This window comes from Selaginella moellendorffii, unplaced genomic scaffold, assembly GCF_000143415.4.
Source record: "Selaginella moellendorffii unplaced genomic scaffold, v1.0 SELMOscaffold_70, whole genome shotgun sequence".
NCBI classification, from domain to species: domain Eukaryota; kingdom Viridiplantae; phylum Streptophyta; class Lycopodiopsida; order Selaginellales; family Selaginellaceae; genus Selaginella; species Selaginella moellendorffii.
The window spans coordinates 393,676-413,873 of NW_003314331.1; the positions used below are offsets into that span (position 1 = coordinate 393,676).

General features: G+C 43.1%; 2 protein-coding genes and 2 long non-coding RNA genes across 5 annotated transcripts; 2 read left to right on the forward strand and 2 right to left on the reverse strand.

The window, feature by feature from the left end:
• Positions 1–4,450: 4,450 nt before the first annotated feature.
• LOC112340804 lies at positions 4,451–4,880 on the forward strand. The gene is made up of 2 exons (XM_024659833.1): positions 4,451–4,588; positions 4,636–4,880. The coding sequence occupies exons 1-2, from the start codon at positions 4,457–4,459 to the stop codon at positions 4,864–4,866; spliced, it is 363 nt and encodes a 120-aa protein (XP_024515601.1). The 5' UTR covers positions 4,451–4,456; the 3' UTR covers positions 4,867–4,880.
• Positions 4,881–4,948: 68 nt separating this feature from the next.
• LOC9640332 lies at positions 4,949–5,820 on the reverse strand. Of its 2 annotated transcripts, none has more exons than XR_002990288.1 (3): positions 5,703–5,820; positions 5,092–5,650; positions 4,949–5,034 (listed from the first exon to the last, which is right to left on the reverse strand). It is a non-coding gene; the product is annotated as an uncharacterized LOC9640332 (long non-coding RNA). The 2 variants fall into 2 exon arrangements; XR_002990287.1 differs by having other exon boundaries at positions 5,092–5,472; positions 5,535–5,820.
• Positions 5,821–8,185: 2,365 nt separating this feature from the next.
• On the reverse strand, positions 8,186–8,483 carry LOC112340805. Its single transcript, XR_002990289.1, has 3 exons — positions 8,441–8,483; positions 8,301–8,366; positions 8,186–8,246 (listed from the first exon to the last, which is right to left on the reverse strand). It is a non-coding gene; the product is annotated as an uncharacterized LOC112340805 (long non-coding RNA).
• A 4,358-nt stretch (positions 8,484–12,841) lies between these two features.
• Positions 12,842–13,903, forward strand: LOC112340802. The gene is made up of 2 exons (XM_024659830.1): positions 12,842–13,549; positions 13,611–13,903. Exon 1 carries the CDS (start codon positions 12,930–12,932, stop codon positions 13,413–13,415), a length of 486 nt encoding a protein of 161 aa, XP_024515598.1. The 5' UTR covers positions 12,842–12,929; the 3' UTR covers positions 13,416–13,549; positions 13,611–13,903.
• Positions 13,904–20,198: the final 6,295 nt, after the last annotated feature.

Below are 20,198 nucleotides of genomic sequence, written 5' to 3' on the forward strand. Positions count from 1 at the left end.
TGTTGATCGCTAGCAAACGAAAATTTTCCATGGAGGAGCTCCGGGAGCTGCGCCGATCTGGCAAGGACGTGAAGCTGGGAGATGCCGAGGTATGGGAGGACGATCCATCACAGCTCGCCATAGCCAAGCAAATCCTAGAAGATCAATCATACATTCAAGATGATCCATCCCTCTTCATCCGGCCCAAGATCATCGAAATTGTGCCATTTTCCAAGAGGTCCTCCAATTCTTCTACTGGATCCTCCTCCTCTCCACGCTTTTCCAATCCAAGAGATCCTCGAGGACGAATTCGTCTTCCATTTTTTCCTCCGCAACTGGATCATCCTCCTCCTCTGCTTTTCAGACGTCCGTGATCAAGAAGAATTTGTCCTCCAGTTCTTCCTCCGCCAGTACTGGATCCTCCTCCTCGGCTTCCAAGACATCCACGACCAGGAAGAATTCGTCCTCCATTTCTTCCTCCGCCACTAAAATCCTCCTCCTCGGCTTCCAAGACGTCCGCAAGGATGAATTCGTCCTCCATTCCTTCCTCCGCCGCTACTGGATCCTCCTCCTCTCTCCTCTTCCCTGCTACCATCCCCCAGATCGACTACGCGGCGCCGGCAGCACGATCCTCCTCGCACAATCGAGATTATCCCCTCTTCGGCGGCTATACGCGGCGGTCGTGCCATTGCATCCAGCTCGACACCAAGAACCTAGCTTCCCCGACCAGATCCCGGCAGCGATCCAGCACAATGCCCGCGAGTAGCGCGTGGCGATCGCGCTTGCCATCGAGCCAAGCGTCCGGATCACCCCCGCCAACGTGGACGTGGAGCTCCGGATCAAGACCCTATCCGTGGGCGTGTTTGCTCAAGAACGAGGCAGCGCTGGGCTTCTACCCTTACCGGATTAGATTCTCGATCGAGCCCCAGCTGCGCGATCGCAGCGCCGTCGCGATCCCGCTCTACACGCCCAGGATCGGAGCTAGCGACAGCGGCGGGACAAGTTGGCGCGCGGCCCGTGTCGATCAGTGGGGAGAAGAGCTGGGGGATGGAATGCCAAGAATCGACAGAGAGGGGGATGATCAGCGCCGGCGTGGAGGAGTCCGGGAACACGGCAGTGTTTGAGTGGAGGCTTTTGCGATGGAGCCACAATGCCGCGACATATAACGCGCACAAGCCACACCCTGGATTGAGCTTGCCTACCAAGTCTCTCAAGGTTGAAGAACGATTGATCTCTCGTTTTCTTCCAGGCACCATTTCCACAGGAATCAAAGTGGAAAGCTTTCCCGACGTCATGTGGGATCTCCACCCGAGATCAAAGTTTCCGCTCCAATTCAAGTTCCAGTTGGAGGTGGGGATGCATCTGCTGTGGTTTGTGGGCACGAGTGGCCGAGTGGAGCAGCCGGGGATTCGAGTTTCGTCACGAGTTTCTAGTTAGCGATGGTGTGATCTCCACCGTCACCTGAAAGTATATTCCGTTGAAGATGGTTTCACTTCGTGTTCAAGCCATTTCCAATGCACTGTTGATCGTCTTGCTCGAGCTGGGCAGCTTAATGAGGTTAAAGGGCTGATTGCGAGCATGCCATATGTTCCAGAGCTCAAGAACTCGGAGACTCTCCCTTGGCATGCAATATCCATATGGTGACACGCAGCAGCGGCTGGCAGCACGTTCGAGTAGATGAGCAAAACCGGTTGGCGTACGTTCTCTTGTCAAATGCCTTGAAAAGAGTATGAGATGTTTGGATTTAGATAGATGGCTTCAGTCAGTGATTGATGTCGAGGTGAAAATGCTGATCCAAAGTCTGGATACATTGGAACGAATTTTCTCCACCCTTGAGAAGCTTTACTTCTGGTATTAGAACCAGACGAAAAGGATGTCTCGTTAGGCAATTCATCTTCAAAGAATCATTGCCTGCTTGAGATTCCCGACCTCGGCATACGCCACAACCATGGCTGCGATAGCGAGAACATTAACAGCTCCATCGCCGCTATTTGGTCGAAGAAGCATTGACCTAATTCAAATAACCATTTGAAAACTCGGAGCCATACGTCCTGGATCTATCTCAGCACCAGAGATTGCTGTTGCTTCCCCAGTCACTGATTGCGAAAACAAGGGGCGGGAAAATCCAGGACTCTACATTTTTGTCCTCTCATGCAGTACCGTGTCTGTCTTGCGTAGCCCAAAGACTCGATACAGCAGCTTGCATTTTATATCGCAAGCGAGAAGGAGCGCGAGGATACCCAAGACGCGGCCTCAATCCAAACATCCATGAGTCTCATGCTATCGATAGATAGATATGCAGCCCAAAATCTCGGATACCGCAGCTCGGTCTCCCGTATAATTCGGACAGACATTTGACGTTCGTTGACACTTTTCGCCGTACACTCCGGAATGAAGATGGCATTCTTGCAAATTCAAAATTTTCCATGGAGGAGATCCGCAGGGACCCAGATGATCCCCTCTTCGACGACGACCATACATGGCGGCCGTGCCATTGCATCCAGCTGGACACCAGGAACCGTAGCTTGCCCCAGATACGCATCACGATCCCGGCCGCGATCCAGCACAAAGTTCGCGAAGTTCCGGATCACGCCCGCCAACGTGGAACTGGAGCTCCGGATCAAGACCCTCTCGGTGGGCGTGCTCTTGATGGACGTGCTCAAGAACGAGGCCGCGCTGGGGTTCTACCCCTGCCGGATAAGATTCTTGATCGCGCCACATCCCAGCGCCGTCGCGATCCCACTCTAAACGCCCAGGATCAGTGGAGCTGGGGAGAGGACCTGGGGAATGGAATTCGAGGAATCGACAGAGACGGGGATGATCAGCGCTGGCGGGGAGGAGTCTGGGAACACGGCGGTGTTTGAGTAGAGGCTTTTGCGATGGAGACACAATTGAGGTACAACGCGCAAAAGCCACTCTGGAACAAAGTCTCTCAAGGTTTGTCCTCCATAGCCATAGCCATCTCTATCTCAGTGGATCTCTATCTTTTCTTCCAGGCCCCATTTGTAGGAGGAAGCACAGGCATCGAAGTGGAAAACTTTCCCGTTGTCATGTGGCATCTTCATCCGAGCATGAGATCAAAGTTTCCGCTCCAATTCAAGCTCCAGTTGGAGGTGAGAAGCATCTGCTGTGGTTTGTGGGCACGATCCGGCTGTTCCGAGCGGCCAAATGGACTAGCGAGGTTTCATCACGAGTTTCCACCGTCCTGAAAGTGTTCATTGGAAACACTTCCAGTAAAATAACTTCTCATGCAAAGACTTTGAACATGTTACCGTTGAACTATGGCACTTCCCTTGCTTCTCAGTACGTTGTCGATGTCGACCCAAGAGCTGCATAGATGCATTGTTCAATCCAGCTGGTTGTGTGGTGGGATCGTCGAGCCAAAACTCCCTATATTCGTTGACCTACTGTGTTGCACATCTGTTGATTCCTCGTGGTTTCGCATCTTGTCGGTGGCCCTCAATCCTTTTTCCAGATTCCAAGTTTAAATTGTAGTAATGAATAACAGGTTTAAAGGTACACGACCATGAATATTCAATTGTTTATTAATATATAAACTAGACAAACGAAGCCAACCCGCCCCTCTAGTCAACTATATTTAGTTGTCCGCATTCATTTATATATTGTCTATATATGGTACCCAACAGTAGGCTCAGAAGAGCAGATAGATGATAGGTTTCATTCTTGAGAGTCTATGTGCAACATGATTTATTCCCCAATTTATGAATCTTCCTGGAAGAAATGTGTTTCCAGCTTCCATGATGAATCACAAGTTTGAATTGTAATAATGAATAACAGGTTTAAAGGTACACCATGAATATTCAATTGTTTATTAATATATAAACCAGACAAACGAAGCCAATAGTCAACTATGTTAAGATGTCTCGCGAAGTGTCACTCATTCATTTATATATTGTCTATATATAGTATGTAATCCCCAACAGTAGGCTCAGAAGAGCAGATAGATGATAGATTTCATTCTTGCGAGTCTATGTGCAACATGATTTATTGCCCAATTTATGAATCTTCCTGGAAGAAATGCAAGTGCTTTCAAATCAACACAAAGGTTCCATCCGACTCGCCACAGCTCGACCGGTTATGCCTTAATCTTCCTAACGGAATGCCCAAGAGCCATCAGCTCGTGGACATTGCCATGGTGATCCTGCCCTACGTACGGGAGAGCTGTGCCAACTTCGAAGTTGCTTTGGAGATCAAGAACCTCTTTGTGGGAGTGGGCGACAGCGATGTAATCGTCAACTCCGACGCCCTGGGATTCTACCCCTACCGCATCAAACTATGGATCGATCCACATCTTGACGAGATGAAGAGCCCTGTCAATGCTATCTATGACAAGAAGTCCCTTGCCAATTCTAGCGCACGCACCACGAGCAGCACCAACGAGATTGGAGCTCGATTTAATTTATGGCCAGTGTCTCTCAGATTAAAAAAAACATGGGGTCGGTCACTTCAAGAGCCAATGAAGTGCGAGTCCATCACTGTTGGAGATCCACGGAAGACCGCCGAGCTCGAGTGGAATCTCCTTCGCTGGAATCACAATGGGATGAAGTATAATCCATTGAAACCATACTCTGGCCTCAGCTTCCTCCAGGTAAATGCTTCTACTCTTTTTCTTTCATCTGAGTGTGATCCATATAGCCGCCATTGCGAGGAGGACGCACGAGTGTGAATATCGATGACTTTCCCATCGTTGTGTGGCATCTGCCCGCAAGCATGCCATCCAAGTCTCCGCTCCGGTTCAAGCTTCGTCTCGAGGCCGAGATGCATTTCGTCTGGTACACGAGAAGCAACTGCATCTACCGCGAAGCCAATTGTACCAGCGAGAGAGTTGAATTTTCTCGACAGTTTGTTGTCACAGACGGTGAGTGACAAGTCCGACTGTCATACTGTCTATCGCTTCTTGTAGACCCCAATGTTCTTCCCCAATATCCAGTTTGGTGCTATAAACTTACCGTGTACTAATACATGTGCCTTTCAGTGTCTTGAATGGGAGTTTAGCAGGACAGATTGTCTCTGGCAGCGTATCCAGAAATTAGCCTGCGAAAACCCTGTTGTTTTGCTCAAAGAGATCTCTTTCCTCCTTTTCTGCTTTACCCGATCGTTCACGCAATCGACGTTATGGGCGCGTCATGTCACGCGTCCCTGTGGCTGTAAGAAGACTCGTTGTGGACAGCAGCAGTGTTAGAAGCCTTTCTAGCCTTTTCGGCCAGATTCCAGAGCATCACGGTGGCTACCAAGATCATCACCGCCTTGGGTCTCACCTGCGAAAGCAAATTAACAAAGTTGGAAAAACAAGTACCTCGCCAATGTCATCCCACAGCAAGATCACGCTGCAGCCGAGCTTCCTGGCCGCACTAACCGCGTTTTGCTCGTCATCTGGAATTCATAGGATATTATCGATCCAGTGTTTGGTCACGAGCCGCCAATTTAGAACGCGTGGTTCTGCAGTCCAGAGAAGAATGATAAGCTCTTGTCCTGTAAGTTCCAGTTCCACTTGTGTCTTGGTAAACATTAGTTCATAGCAAAGTTTGTCATACTTGTTGTACCAAGGCTATTGATCCACACACGAAAAACCCGCTCGTCTCTCGAGTCTTGCTCATGACCCTGAATTAATTCTGCGTAAGTGAGGCTGTTGTCGGCTGTCAAACCATTGCTGCAATACGAAGAAGTTTTATCAACAGCGAGGTGGGCCTGAAATTCAATACCTTTCATGGCAGAGATAGGCCAGAAAAGCAAGATTCAAGTTTGCGGAGCCGCATGTAACGTCTCTGGGTGTGATGTACTTGTAATTTATTTCTGCCTATAGGTACAAGCGGAGTGGCAAGATCATAAGATCTCCTGTCGCAGATCGGAAGTCACGAGCAAGAGCTGAATGCGAAGCTGGAAAAGGGAGCGACCAGCATCCAGGCCATGCTTAACAAGTTTAATACTCACAAGCACCGGAATCCAGAGTTCCGCTACTCTGATGGAGCCGAGGAGTGTCTTGATCTTGTCACAAAATGGAACGACAAGGCGCAAGCACTGCTGGGGATCACAGTAAGCTCACACAAGAGCTCTCATTTCTCTGCATTGATAGCTCCCTCATGATCGTAGGCACTCGCTCTGGCATCGCCGCATGCAAACATCGTTCCAATTGGGGACGTGATGCTGCGTAGAATAAACGGATCGAGCGTACTCAAGCATCCAAATCCGAGACCCCACACACGGTGACGCACGAATTGGGCGTCACATCCTTTGCAAAGCTGCCCACTCGCTTCATCATCTGATGCACACGCGCTTGCAAGCGAATCGATCCTGGGAATCCAACTCGCTCTCATCGAGCGATGATCGCCGGCCCCGCCATCTCTCCGCAATGCCACCGCCGCCACTCTTGCCGCTCTCCCCGCGCCGCCGCCGCCGGATCATCGTGGAGGAGCCTGTGATTCCCAGTAACCCTGGCCCCAGCCCCACCGCCGCGCTCCACCACCAACTAAGCTTGCCCTAGAGCCTGCGTATATTCTTGTGTGTATCTGCGATAAAATAGTCGAGCTCTTGGTTTTTGTATGGCGTGCTATTTGTAAATTCTTTATATTATACTTGCGCAAATGACCCACGCGTGCATATATGCATTTCAAATGGTACATGACTATAAAACATACATGTCATATATGTGGTATGGATGACCCATAATACATCCCATTCATTGTCTGGGTTATGGTGGAAAGGGTTGTTGGAGCTATATTGTTCAACACTAATAGTGTTACTGTTGTTGCAAAAATGAGTGTTGCCTTCTAGAAGTTCTAAAACCTGTGGGCCTAAATCCTGCCCAAAGCAAATTTGGGCCTCCTAAGCATTCCAAAAGCCTCTCCATTCTGTTTGTCCGGGAGGAAAGCCATGAACCTTAGTCAAAAATACACAGCTAGTGATGTAGACATACATTCTAAACATTAACCTTACCAGAGTTTCCATAATCTATCAATTTCTGAATAAGCTGACTCTTCTTCCACAACACACAAATTCTACCCCATTATTAAAACATAACCCCACAAACACAAAACAATCTGTTCAAGAGAAGAGAAAGATATATAATATAACTTATAGATACTCCAATTTGGGTATTTGGTAGATCCAATTTCCTCCAAAGTAATGATGGAATGGCCTTTGCGAGAAAACTTCAATTAGGCAAAGGTATATTCAAGAGATTTTTAGGAAATATACTAAATATAATACATATGGACCTAGCACATGAGTTCTTTGCCCAAGTATAATATAGGGGATTTACAAATAGCACGCATGTACTCTCCATCCCGTTCGTTGGATCGTATCGATTTCCAATATACAAGGAAAGAAAGAATATCCTCTCCCCGGTTGCGACCGGTCCACTTGGGCGGTGTATGCAATGTAGACACTGTTATCTTAAGACAGTTGATACTCAGTCTGAGCAAGCACTGCTTTTGTTCTATAGTATGGATCTTGGAGATCTAGCAGAGACAAATCGCAGCTCTCAGGAGCCAAGACGTTTATATGTTTCCCCATCCTTGGTCAGTTTTAAAGTGTTCCAGTTTGTTGGTCTCTACCTTAAGATCTGACGAAAAGTCAGTAATTTCTCTCGGAGAACCAGCCTTCTGCAGGTGGTAGTTGACCAATTTAAACAAAACCTCTTCAGCTGGAAGACGAAGAAGCTCTTCTATATCCTAGAAACTTTAGAATTTTCACACAGATTCATTTTTTATTACCTCTGTATCGCTTACCATCTCCGCGAGCTCTGGTGCCGCTTTCATGTTGACGCCAGAAAGGCATTGAATCTGACAAAACACTGATGCTCAGGATGAGGTGAGACTGCATAGACAAAAACAAGATTGTTTTTGCGCATAAAATGGAAACTCTTCCAGCGATCAAATCTTCGGTTCCAATGTTCACAACCAAGCAATTGCTTTTGCAGAGTTCAAGCATAGTGTGTGATTCTCGACCTTTTCCCAAGTATTGAGATCCTTTTTCATATTGAGAGCCCTACGTTGATCAGTTTGCTGCAAGACCAGTGATTAGTTTTTCAGCGTGAAAACACGACCAGAAACTTACCAGATCAGTATACCGTCCTGAACAGCGTCAAAGAGATCATCCCTAGACGAGTCAATCGCAAGAAAGAAGGAATGTCCCCCATGGAAAGATGGCTATTAATATGATCGCTTTTTTCCTTGTGGTAGTTGATCTTTTCATGGGCTCGTTTGTGGGCTGATTTTGACGCCGCTCTTTTGAATCTCCAAGTATATCTGCAGAGACAAGAATGTTCGATTGAGAGACTTCGGAAACGATGATCGCGTTACCGACAGAAAGGCCTCATTATCCAAGCTGCTGCTCCTTTCTTTCAGTCTTGAAAGTCCATCTTTGAACTCTTTGGCGGTGATCACGTCGCTACTGCTCCCGAAAAAGCTGAGAAAAAGAAAGAAAGAACGAGGTTCCTTACCTCGGATTTGAGCGAGCGAAGCTCATTCAGCGTAAATTGGCTCGCCAAAAGAGGATCGGACACCACAACGCCCCCCCCCCCAAAGGCAGCCATCCCCTCAGCTCAGTCGCTCGGTCGCCAATTGTCTTCAAAGCATTCGGGTGGAAGGAAAGAACCACCAGCCACACCAAAATCGAGCTTTCTTCTTCGTCTCTCTGCCGTCTTTGTCGATTTCTTGTCCTTGAAAATGTCAGGATGGATTAAACCGCCAAAGCTCTGCGAGAAAAACCAGCTCCTGAGGAGTGACTTGAGACAAAAGCAAACGCTTTGCACGTCCTGGAGTTTAATGCCGGGTACAAGGGCAAAGTTGCTCTACAGCGCTTATACTCCGCCAGCACGCTTTTCGTTAGTGTCCGAGATCATCGCAATACAGAGAAAAAGAAGAAGATTGAAAAAATCCCACCTTTGTTGACGAGCTCGAGCAATTCTCCTTCTCCTAGATCCGCAAGCGAGGCGTAGTACGTTGGATCGTAGATCGAGCCACCGAGGATCGGGTTATGGACGTCTGTCTGGCGGTCCCAGGAGTGGAAACCGGTGTGCTCTCAACGGAAGTAGCAGCGGGCTGGACAAGCCTCTAGTAGCAACTAGCGAGATTATGTGTGGCGAGAGACGGTCCTAGCCGGTTTGCAACCAAACCAGCGCCGAGAAGCTCCGCGTGAAGCCGATGATCTCCATCCATAGCGCAAGCTCCACCGAGAAGATCGCAATTCGTGGAGATCGGCCGTAACGCCTGCACGTAGAGAAAGCTCTTTAGAATCTTAGAATAAGGAAACTCTCGAGGAGAAACAAAACACTGTAAAGCACGAGTGGACAACTCTCTTAGATTAAAGAACAACAAAACATGAAAGGAGCAAACCAAGAAGAAACAGAAACTTACCTGATCTCATAGGAGAAGAAAATAAACCAAAGTATGTCGAGAAGCAAGGCACACACTAGCAATGCGGCATAAGTGCGGCCAAGGTGACTCCCACTCTCAATCGCCACAAGAGCAAACAACGCGATCGCTAGATTTGCAAGCAAGTGTAGAGTGTGCCGAGGGGGCCGATCAGCGCACACTGCGGCAGCAGAAGATTACAAGTGGATGAAATTGGGATGGATCTGACCTGAAGTAAATGGATGGAAGGGACAATAAATTACCTGGACATATTGCAAAATCACCGCTAGCGACTGCACATCCTGAATGCAGTCGACGAGCCAGCGCATAGCTCCGCCCCGAAAACCCAGAAATGGCGAGCATTGTTCAAAAGGTCTTAACTTTAAATGTCACTTTTGAAAAGAGATGACGAACTACTTCCTCGGGTCTTCCCGATCAGCTATGGTGGAATTCCGTGAAGTGGTGCTATGGAAAGCCATACCTCGATTACCTTCATAGCTAGTGCTTACAAAAGTTGTAAACAGCTTGATATATTTAGGAGATATTCAAGCTGAAGAGTGTGTTCAGCAAAGAAAGAGAGCCTGGAATCATATCAGTTATCTAGAAATATCCAAATTCTGGATGTGATTTCCTAGCATGGAGATCAATAGCTTTTACAAAGGTTGTCTGCCTAGAGGTTGAACTCTTGAGCTTGACTGACAATCTACTCAAGTTCAACTTCTGTATGCAGTTTTGTGTTTGCCACACTACACCAAAGCTAACATGAAGTTTTCAAAAGTTACACCAAAGCCAACATAAAATTCTCAAAAGTTACATGTGTCAAGGATGACCATGCAAAGTCAATTGTTACTGTCCAGCAGTTGTAAGGTGATCAATCTTTCAAACCAATCCATTAAAAAACAAAACTTGATCCAAAGATGAATTATACGCCTAGACATGGATTATAATGTTTTAGGATGCATCCTCTTCTTATCCTGATTTATTTCTGCTAATAGTATTATGTAGCTGTTCATCACATCAGTCTAACACACTGAATCTAACTCAAATAAATTTTCTTTAGATGAAAAGTTATTTTACTGTGAATGCTTATTCTAATAAATTTGACTAATTACAAAAGTAAATAGCAAATAGATTGCAAGAACTTCTGTCTGAAATTGTTTTGGCAACAACTATATTTCCAATAACATGTCCATGATCCTCCTTTTTTGATCTAGCCTTCATTATGTTACTTGTTTTGTTTTTATTTTTAGAAATTTTTACAATTCCTTGTGCTAGTGGCATTTGGATCTTGTTAGATCGTCAAAAGAAACATTGATTACAACCACTCTTATTTTCCCAGACTTGTGACATGATGACATACTCTTCAAGTTTTGGTATTGATCTCAAGGTCACAAGTGAAATTTAGCAGAAGGTTTGCTGTGGAGATCTTGGAAAGTACCCTAGCATAACAATTGAAAATGTAAGTAGCTTAGCGACAGTAACAAGCCTCAAATTTGTAAGGTAGTTAATTTTTGCATTTTGTAGAGCAATTGTTATTTTCCTTCTTGATGGAAAGATAAAAATTACAATGGTCCTTCATTGTGCAAGATAAAACTTAATTTATACTTTCCAATATAAAGATATTTATATATAAAAAAACACTTTTAATACAACTAATTCAATCACACAAAATCCTTCTTTCCTTCTTTTGATGCTATACATCATAAATATGCCCTTAAATTTGCACCCTGGAAAAATATATTTACTTTGTATTTGAAGAATAAGTTCTAATTTGCCCTGCCACTTGAAGGACATATTCAATTTTCACCTTGCACTAATGAAGTACAAAAATATTTTAATGTTGCTACTTGCAAGGTAAAGCAAATTTATATATTACAGTATGGATAATATTTTATCAAATATTATTAAAAATATTATAAGAATATCTTGGTGTCAAATTAATGAAGTCAATGTGAATAGAAAATGAGAAAGCAACAGCAATGATAAAAATAATATAAGATTGAAGCATTTTTTACTATTGCTAATGGGAGGGAGAAAAGACAGATATATCAACAAAATATGGCAAAACAAAAATTTCATGATTCCTTTTTCGGTGAAAGACTTAAAATTATGATCTCCACCGTTACCTGAAAGTATATTCCGTTGAAGACCGTTCTGGTTTCACTTCGTGTTCATTGAATCCCCAAACCATTTCCAATGACTCTCCTTCTGCGTGCAATATCCATATGGTGACACGCAGCAGCGGCTGGCAGCAAGTGCCGTTCGAGACGATGAGCAAAAACCGGTTGCCATACGTTCTCTTGTCAAATGCCTTGAAAAGAGGATGAGATGTTTCTATTTTCGCCAAAGCTGGACAGTCTTCATTGCTTGGATTTAGATAGATGGCTTCAGTCAGTGATCGATGATGAGGTGAAAAGGCTGATCCAAAGTCCGGATACATTGAAACGAATTTTCTCCCTTGAGAAGCTTTACTTTTGCTATTAGAACCAGATGAAAAAGATGTCTCGTTAGGCAATTCATCTTCAAAGAATCATCACCTGCTTGAGATTCCCAACCTCGGCATATGCCACACCCATGGGTGTGATATCGAGAACATTAACAGCTCCATCGCGGCTACAGAGTTACCGCTGTATGTGTATGTGGCTAACATGGAGTTCCACGAGACAACAGATTTGTTTGGCATTCTGTTGAATAGAAACTGATCAAGTCCAAGCTAAAATGCATTCCGAGACGTGGTATCATATCAAAAACAATTATCTCAAACCTTGCTGCTGACCAAATTGGATGTATGCAAAGAATGGATATCACGCTGTGAAACGGAATGGATTCAAACAGTTGCTGGGCGTAGCCATCACATTACATTCCAGACATCCTTGTGTGGGATTTGGCCGAAGGGGCATTACATGTTATTTGGTATTTGAAAACTCACAACAATGGCAAGCCTCCCGTCATCTTAAACAGCTGCATACGTCCTGGATCTATCCCAGCACAAGAGATTGCTCCAAAGTACGTCCATTCCATGTTGCTTCCCCAGCCACTGATTGCGAAAACAAAGGGCGGGAAAGTCCGAAGCAAACTCTACAATTTTTGTTCCTCTCATGCAGTACTGTGCCTCCGTGTCTGGCTTGCGTAGCCCAAAGACTCGATAGAGCAGCTTGCATTAAGCGAGAAGGAACGCGAGGCTAACCAAGACGCCGCCTCATGGCAAAGATAATTCATGCGTCAAGACCCCACAAAGACTATCGATAGATAGATATGCAGCCCAAAAACTCGGATACCACAGCTCGGTCTCCCGTATAATTCGGACAGACGCGCGTTATTCTACGCGTTTGGAGAATTCCACGCATTTGACGTTCGATGACACATTCTTCCATACACTCCGGAATCAAGATGGCAAATTCAAAATTTCCCATGGAGGAGATCCGGGAGCTGTGCCGATAAAGCTCGCCAGGGCCAAGCAAATCCTAGAAAAACACTCCTACATTCAAGGCCCCAACAATCCATCCTCGCGAGGAAGAATTCGTTGTCCAATTCTTCTACTGGATGCAATAGTTCGCTTCCAAGAGGTCCGCGAGGATGAATTCGGCCTCCAGTTCTACTTCCGCCTCCATCCCCCAGATCGACTACTCGGCGCCGGCAGCGCGATCCTCCAATGTCGGGGATCCAAATGATCCCCTCTTCGACGACCATACATGGCGGCCGTGCCCTTGCATCCAGCTCGACACCAGGAACCAGATACGCATCACGATCCCGGCATCGATCCAGCACAAAGTCCGCGAGCAGCGCGTGGCAATCTCACTGGTGATCGTGCCCAGCGTCCGCAACACGCCCGCCAACGTGGATGTGGAGCCGGATCAAGACCCTCTCGGTGGGCGTGCTCTTGATGGACGTGCTCAAGAACAAGGAGGCGCTGGGTTTCTACCCCTACCGGATCAGATTCTCGATCGAGCCACTGCTGGGCGATCCCAGTGCCGTCGCGATCACTCTACACGCGCAGGATCAGTGGAGCTGGGGAGAGGATCTGGGGAATGGAATACGAGGAATCGACAGAGACGGGGATGATCAGCGCTGGCGGGGAGGAGTCTGGGAACACGGCGGTGTTTGAGTGGAGGCTCTTGCGATAGAGCCACAATGGGGTGAGGTACAACGCGAACAAGCCACACTCTGGACTGGGCTTATCTACCAAGTCTCTCAAGGTCCGTCCTCCATATAGCCATAGCCATCTCAATCTCAGTGGATCTCTCTCTTTTCTTCCAGGCCCCATTTCCAGGAGGAAGCACAGGAATCAACGATGTCATGTGGCCTCTACACTCGAGCGTGAGATCAAAGTTTCCGCTCCAATTCAAGTTCCAGTTGGAGGTGGGAATGCATCTGCTGTGGTTTGTGGGCACGTACCGGCTGCTCCGAGTGGCCAAATGGACTAGCGAGGCATTTGAGTTTCATCACGAGTTTCTAGTCAATCCACCGTCCTGAAAGTGTTCATTGGAAACAAAAAAATCAAGTGGAATATAGAAAATGTCCTAATTTCTCTAGGACGGGGATTGCCACTTCATGGAGGACGAGATCACACCGTCATGGTGGCTCTAGATGTAATTAATCACACCGTTGGCGGAGCAAGAGAGCTTAACAATGATCGATTCGTCCCAAAAACACCAAGGGTGAGAGATATTGCAAAGCTTCATGTCCCTTTGTCTGCTTAGAGCTTGAGTTTGCTCGTGAAGTTTTCAAAAGTTCGAGGACGACCATGCAAAGCGCTGGTCAATCTCGATCACTCTCTTAGACCGATCCATTGAAAGACAAAGTTGCATCGTCCCTGATCATGATGTTTCAAGATTCATCCTGATTTACTTTCTTTAATGGTTTCATGTAGTTGTTGAATCGCTACATAAATTTTCCTTTTTTTGCATGAAATTTTATTTTGCTGTGAATGCTTTTTGTGACTGATTACAAAAGTAAATAGGACTAGCAGAAAATTACAAATTCGCAAGAACTCCAAAGAAATTTTGGTGGCAACTACATTTCCAAAAACATGCCCAAAATCGTTCACCATGTAGCTTGTTTTTGTTTTTTTTCATGCCAGTGGCACTTGTCTTGGAAACATTGACTACAACCATGCCTCCATGCAAATCTCCGATTTGTGACACGACCACATGTTTTGGTATGGATAACATCTTGATAACATTTTGGTGACATCTATTCTTGGCTTATATCGAGAGAATTGTCGTCCAGTAAACCATGTCGCAGCAAGGAGCAAAATCGAACAAACATTTTGCTTCCTTAAGGTACATCGAACAGGTCCATCATGCACGCACATGCGACGGGTGATCACGAGATTAAAGGCATCCCTGTCGATCCGAGCCGAGCTCGATCGAGGCTGGTGCGAGTCCTGATGGACCAAACTGCGAGATTTATTTATTTCCAGCGCTTGCGCGATGGGCCCGCTATGTATGAACTCGACAATGTACAAAGCCGTGCTTCTCTCCACGGTGGAGAGGTCTCCTGCTCGTCACGTCCATGGTTTCAAACTCGTTCCATCGAAGCAACAGTATAGCTGCATTCTTTGCTTTGGCTACTTCCAGCAACCCGAGGAGCTCACTTTCTTGCTGACTTGAGAGATTGGGTCTGCGCTTGCCGGCAAGATCACAGCGCTACCGTTAACTTTCGAGCTGCGGGACAAGTGTGATCGATCCCCAGGACTCAGCTCGTTATGTTTTGCTTGCTACAACTCGAGAGGTTGATAAAGTACAAATTTCTTCCATAAAATTGTGTATACAGAATTTCAAGTACATACATAGAAGATGGGCTCAAATGTTCTTACTTGAGCACCCACCTTTCTTGAGCGAATTTTTAAATGCGGGATCATGCTAATAATCCAAACACCCGCGGACGACATTAAATTGAGACGGAAGGTGGTGTCCAACTACTACATCTTGAAATGGGCCAACAATAAAGTGAGGCGCTCAGGCAAGGAGAGCCGTATGGAGAGTTTCATGGTACAAACTTTGCTGTGAACTAATGTTTGCCAAGACACAAGTGGAACTGGAACTTACAGGACAAGAGCTTATCATCTGGCATCTTCTTCCTTGGTCTTCTCTGGGCTGTAGAACCACGCGTTGCAAACTGGCAGCTCATGACCAAAGGAGTAACAGGCAAGTAAACGAACTTAGCCCGTCCAAATTAATCGATATAATCTTATGAATTGCAGATGATGAGAAGAAACAAAACGTGGTGTACGTGATCAGTGTGGACAGGAAGCTCAGTTGCAGCGTATTCTTGCTGTGGGATGACATTGTCGAGGTAGTTTTATTTTTTCGTTTTCCAGTGAGGGATTTCTTTGTTATTTGCTTTCGCAGGTGAGACCCAAGATGGTGATGATCTTCGTAGCCACCGTGATGCTGTAGAGTCTGGGCGAGAAGGCTAAAAAAGCTGCCAATACAGCTGTTGTTGTTGGGCTCCACAACAAAGTCTCTTCATTTCGTTTCTCCTTTGATTTTTTCATTGTAAAGAAGAATTCTTTGTAATACTCGCGTTCTTCCTCAATCATAGTGCATTTTTTCCTTTGGTTTCTAGCACGATTGCTTGTGCGAGTGTTTCTGCTCCAGAGTTTCCTAGCGGCCAGCCACAGGGACGAGGAGATGGATGTGGAACCAAGTGCATTTTTCCTCCTAAACGAGGAGATGGATGTGCGGGACTTGACACTTCTTAGCGTGAGTGAGGTAAGATAGAAAAAATGAGAAGAAGAAGAAAGAGATAATTCCTCTTTTGTCATTATTGCAAGTACTAGAAATTGCCCAACAAGAAGCTGGCGAGTTGGCAAGGTGAAGTTCTCAAAAAAAAAAAAATCTGAGCCAAAAGACAAATACATTAGCCAAGAGTTTTATGACAGCTTGAAGCATAGCTCTAGTTCTCCTGCAGTGTTTTATATAAGAGAATTGTAGTTGTAGAAAGAGACATAAAGAATTTCTCACTGGAACTACTCTAGTGACTATAGCTGGGATAACATTGATCTCATAGCCGACCTAGAGGTGTTTACATAAAATCAAAAGTTCAAAGTCATCCAGTAAAATGAATGCTTTCAATTGCGCTCGCCCAACCATGGCAGTATGGCTACCATCGTGAGAGCCAACTTCAGATATGTCGATCTTACCTATTCCTAACTAGGGCGTCTTACAAAGATGAGCAGAAAATTCTTGTGCAGCATATGAAAGATCCAAGCAGGCTCTCCAATTCTATAAGCACCAGCCATCCATTGCTAATCCAGCCCTAAAGAAAAATAGGATGGATAAGACCCTACACACAGCATATGCATGAGCCAAGCTTTATATATCCAACATTGCAAAGGACGATCACTTGATATACCCATTCATAAATCCTATGCTTGAGCAATGCAAGCTCTTGGGCCTCCATCTCTAGTGCCCGGCACTACTTCTTTTTCTGCAAACTTTGAGGCTGCAATAAAGAAAAGAAACCTGGAGCAAGCAAAACTTTTGTGTCAAGGAGTTGTGATAAAACAAAATTCCTTGGCTGCAAGGGCAGAGTAGGAGGGGCTGTGGTAGAACAAGAGTTTTTCCCTTCTCGGCTACAACTTCCTAGTATTGCCCAGCAAATGCTGGATGAGTACAAAAATTAGTAATTTTATACAATTTTTTTCTTCTGATATTTTTATACACACACAACTAATATATTACCAAAGTGTAAAAACTGAATTACTATGTAAATATTATTGATAAAGATATTATATGCAGTATTACTTGGGAAAATGGATATATTTAGAATACTAAGATTTTAAGAAACTTAATACTCAACCCAGAAAAAATTGAAACAAAATTGCTAAGAATGAGTTTTTTATAGATATAAGAAAAATATATTTAGTACACTTCTAGAGAAAAACAATAAAATAAGAATTACGAAAAATTAATTTTATTAATTAGATGTTACATGTAAAGTATGTTTTTTATTTGGGATATAAAAACATTTAGAATCCTAAAATATTAAGGAAACTAATATATTACTACCCAAACTCATAGAAATGTAAAAAAGAACTACTAATATTAATTATCATTAATTAAGGAAGCATTATTTAATTACTATGTGTTGGAATATTTAAGAACATTAATATATTACTCAGACCCAAACATAACCTAAAATTAAAAAATTATAAATAACCCTTAAACTCAAACACTTAAAAATAGAATCTAAATAAATTAATTTAATTTTAAGTAATATAGATTTAGTAAAGAATTACTTTGCCATGTGTTTTTCTTAGAATATAGAACAATAAAACTACTACCCAGACCCAAGTAAATCTAAGAAAAGAAATACAAAAAAATCTATAAATTCAAAACCTGATATTCTATGTTTGTAAGATTTATGAAGGTGTTTAATTTGTTTGTATTAAGACTAAGCTAACCCACACCTTGAGCATGCTGTAATTGCTGGATCAATACATCCACAGCTTAGGGGCAACTCTATCTATCAACTAAACATATACATAAAAAAGAAAATTGTAAGACAGTGTAAGTGCCATCTTAATTATACTAACTGATTGAGGCAAGTTTAAGTCAAAATGAATTTTAATCATAGTATCCAAGCTAGGAAACTATATTCTTGGCCCAATGGTTTTGCCACCTAAGTAACATCTCCTGTACAATCACCAGCAGACTCAGCAGCCATGCCCTACGAGAACCCCAAGAGCTGTTATTGTGCCCACACAATCCCTCACAAGAGTTTTCCAGGAGCCAAAAAAAATTGATAAGCCATGCAGGAGGGCCATAGACCCACAGCAAGGAACATTTTTTATCGCCTATTGTCCATGGCTTATGCCTCAGCAATTCTTTACCCCAACATCCAGCCTCCACCCACAACCGGAGGAAGGTGGAACAACGAAAGAGGTTGTGCTTACCCTGACTTTGATCAACCATGGTGGACTTGACACTCTTAGCCTTCTGCTTCTGGAACTCTTGCGCGAGCGAGCAAAAGCAGTGGGAGAAAAAATCTTGGCTCCACGATCTAGGCAGCTTGTCCTTCTCCCAGAGCTTGGTTCTGTAGTGCGTAGAGAGGCAGCAATATAGCCCAGCAGTGCAAAGCAAGCAATACAAGAGCCTGTTAAACAAGCACACTGAGAAAATGAGTGCGATAACCATCTACAAACTTGTAGTGTTACTAGGCTCTGAAAGCCTGAGCACACTTACCAAAAGCTCCAAAAGGAAGCCATCTATCATAATGGATTGTGGTTATTTTAAGTAATATATATTATTAAACAAAGAATATTAATGATCATCTCATTTTAAACCACTCTTTTGCACGCTTTAAAGCCATAAAACAATTTTAACTTTCCTGTTGAAAATGAAACTTTTAAATAATAATACTATTAGTATTATTTTATATACATACATACATATATATACATATACATATATACATACATACATACATATATATATACACATACATATATACATATATACATATACATACATATATATAGTAAGAGATACAAAAACAAAAAAGAAAGTTTTTATTTCCCTTAAAATAAGAATTAAATCATACTCTTATTTAATAGTTATGAGCTTTTAAATAAACTTTTAAAAGGACTTTTTTGGAGGAAAAATGACACAATGCTCTTCCTTTGTAGTTTTGATTTCTAAGTAAAACTTTAAAAAATATCTTTTTCTACTACCAACTCAAGGATAATTTAGTTAAATTTTTTCTTTTAATTATTCTATAAATAACACTAATTTTTTATATTAATTTTTCCTTTTAATTTCTTTTATTTTTATCATATAAATACTTTGTGACAATTATGACTTCAACTTTTCCTACTTATGACTCTAACTTTTCTATTGCTTGCACACATACACATATTTTAAAACTAATATACATATGCATATTCATGCAAAAAATAGTTTCAAAATATATTTATGTAAGAAAATAAATAAATAATTTGAGAGAGACAGATTATTAGTGTTTTATAAATTGATTAAGGGTTTTGAAATATTTATTTTTGTATCTCAAAACCCTTAAATCAACAGGTGTGGCAGCTAGTCTCAAGGGAGTTAACTATTATATTACTTTTGTGCATTACCTTGCTTATAGAACAAACTTATATATAGAAGATGTTTACAAAAATTCAGTAGTTTGTGAGCTTTATAACGAAATAGATAATCTTGTGAATAGAGTGATTGTGTTTTTCTCTAAAATTTTCAACATATTGCAATAATTGAAAACACTAAACTAAATTTTCATATATTAAATATATTGCATATCTAGCAAACTTGATAGTTGAGCAAAGGTAGAGCAATCAATTATATATATAGCAATTGTTAAATTTTTTAAAGGATGATGGAGCTTAAAATTGTGACAAAGCATAAGGTAGTGAACTTCATCTAAAGAGGATATGAAGAGAAAATTAAAAAGTAAGATAGAAATATAGGAGGAAGTAATGAAGAGACAAAAATGATAGAAACAAAGGGACAAAATAAAACAAAAGTGAAAAGAATGGAAAAGATATAAGGAAGTATAAAACAAGCTTAAAGTTATATTTAGCATGATTGCATTGTAACTAATTTATAACAAAGAGGTCAAAAGTTTGACTTAGCATCATTTTGTTAACGCCAAAGTCTCCATTTAAGAAATGGAGAACATCAATTTGAAAAATGCTAACAACATTGATACATATGACTAACCTCATCACACACTTAACAATAGATATCACAACCACAACCACATCTTTAAATTCAAGTAACAATAACATTAACCTCCATTGGAATAAGATAATCTCCCACAACAAGTGGAGTTAAAGGATGTGCAATGAGAAATAAGAAGTATTAATATCTCACAAAGTTG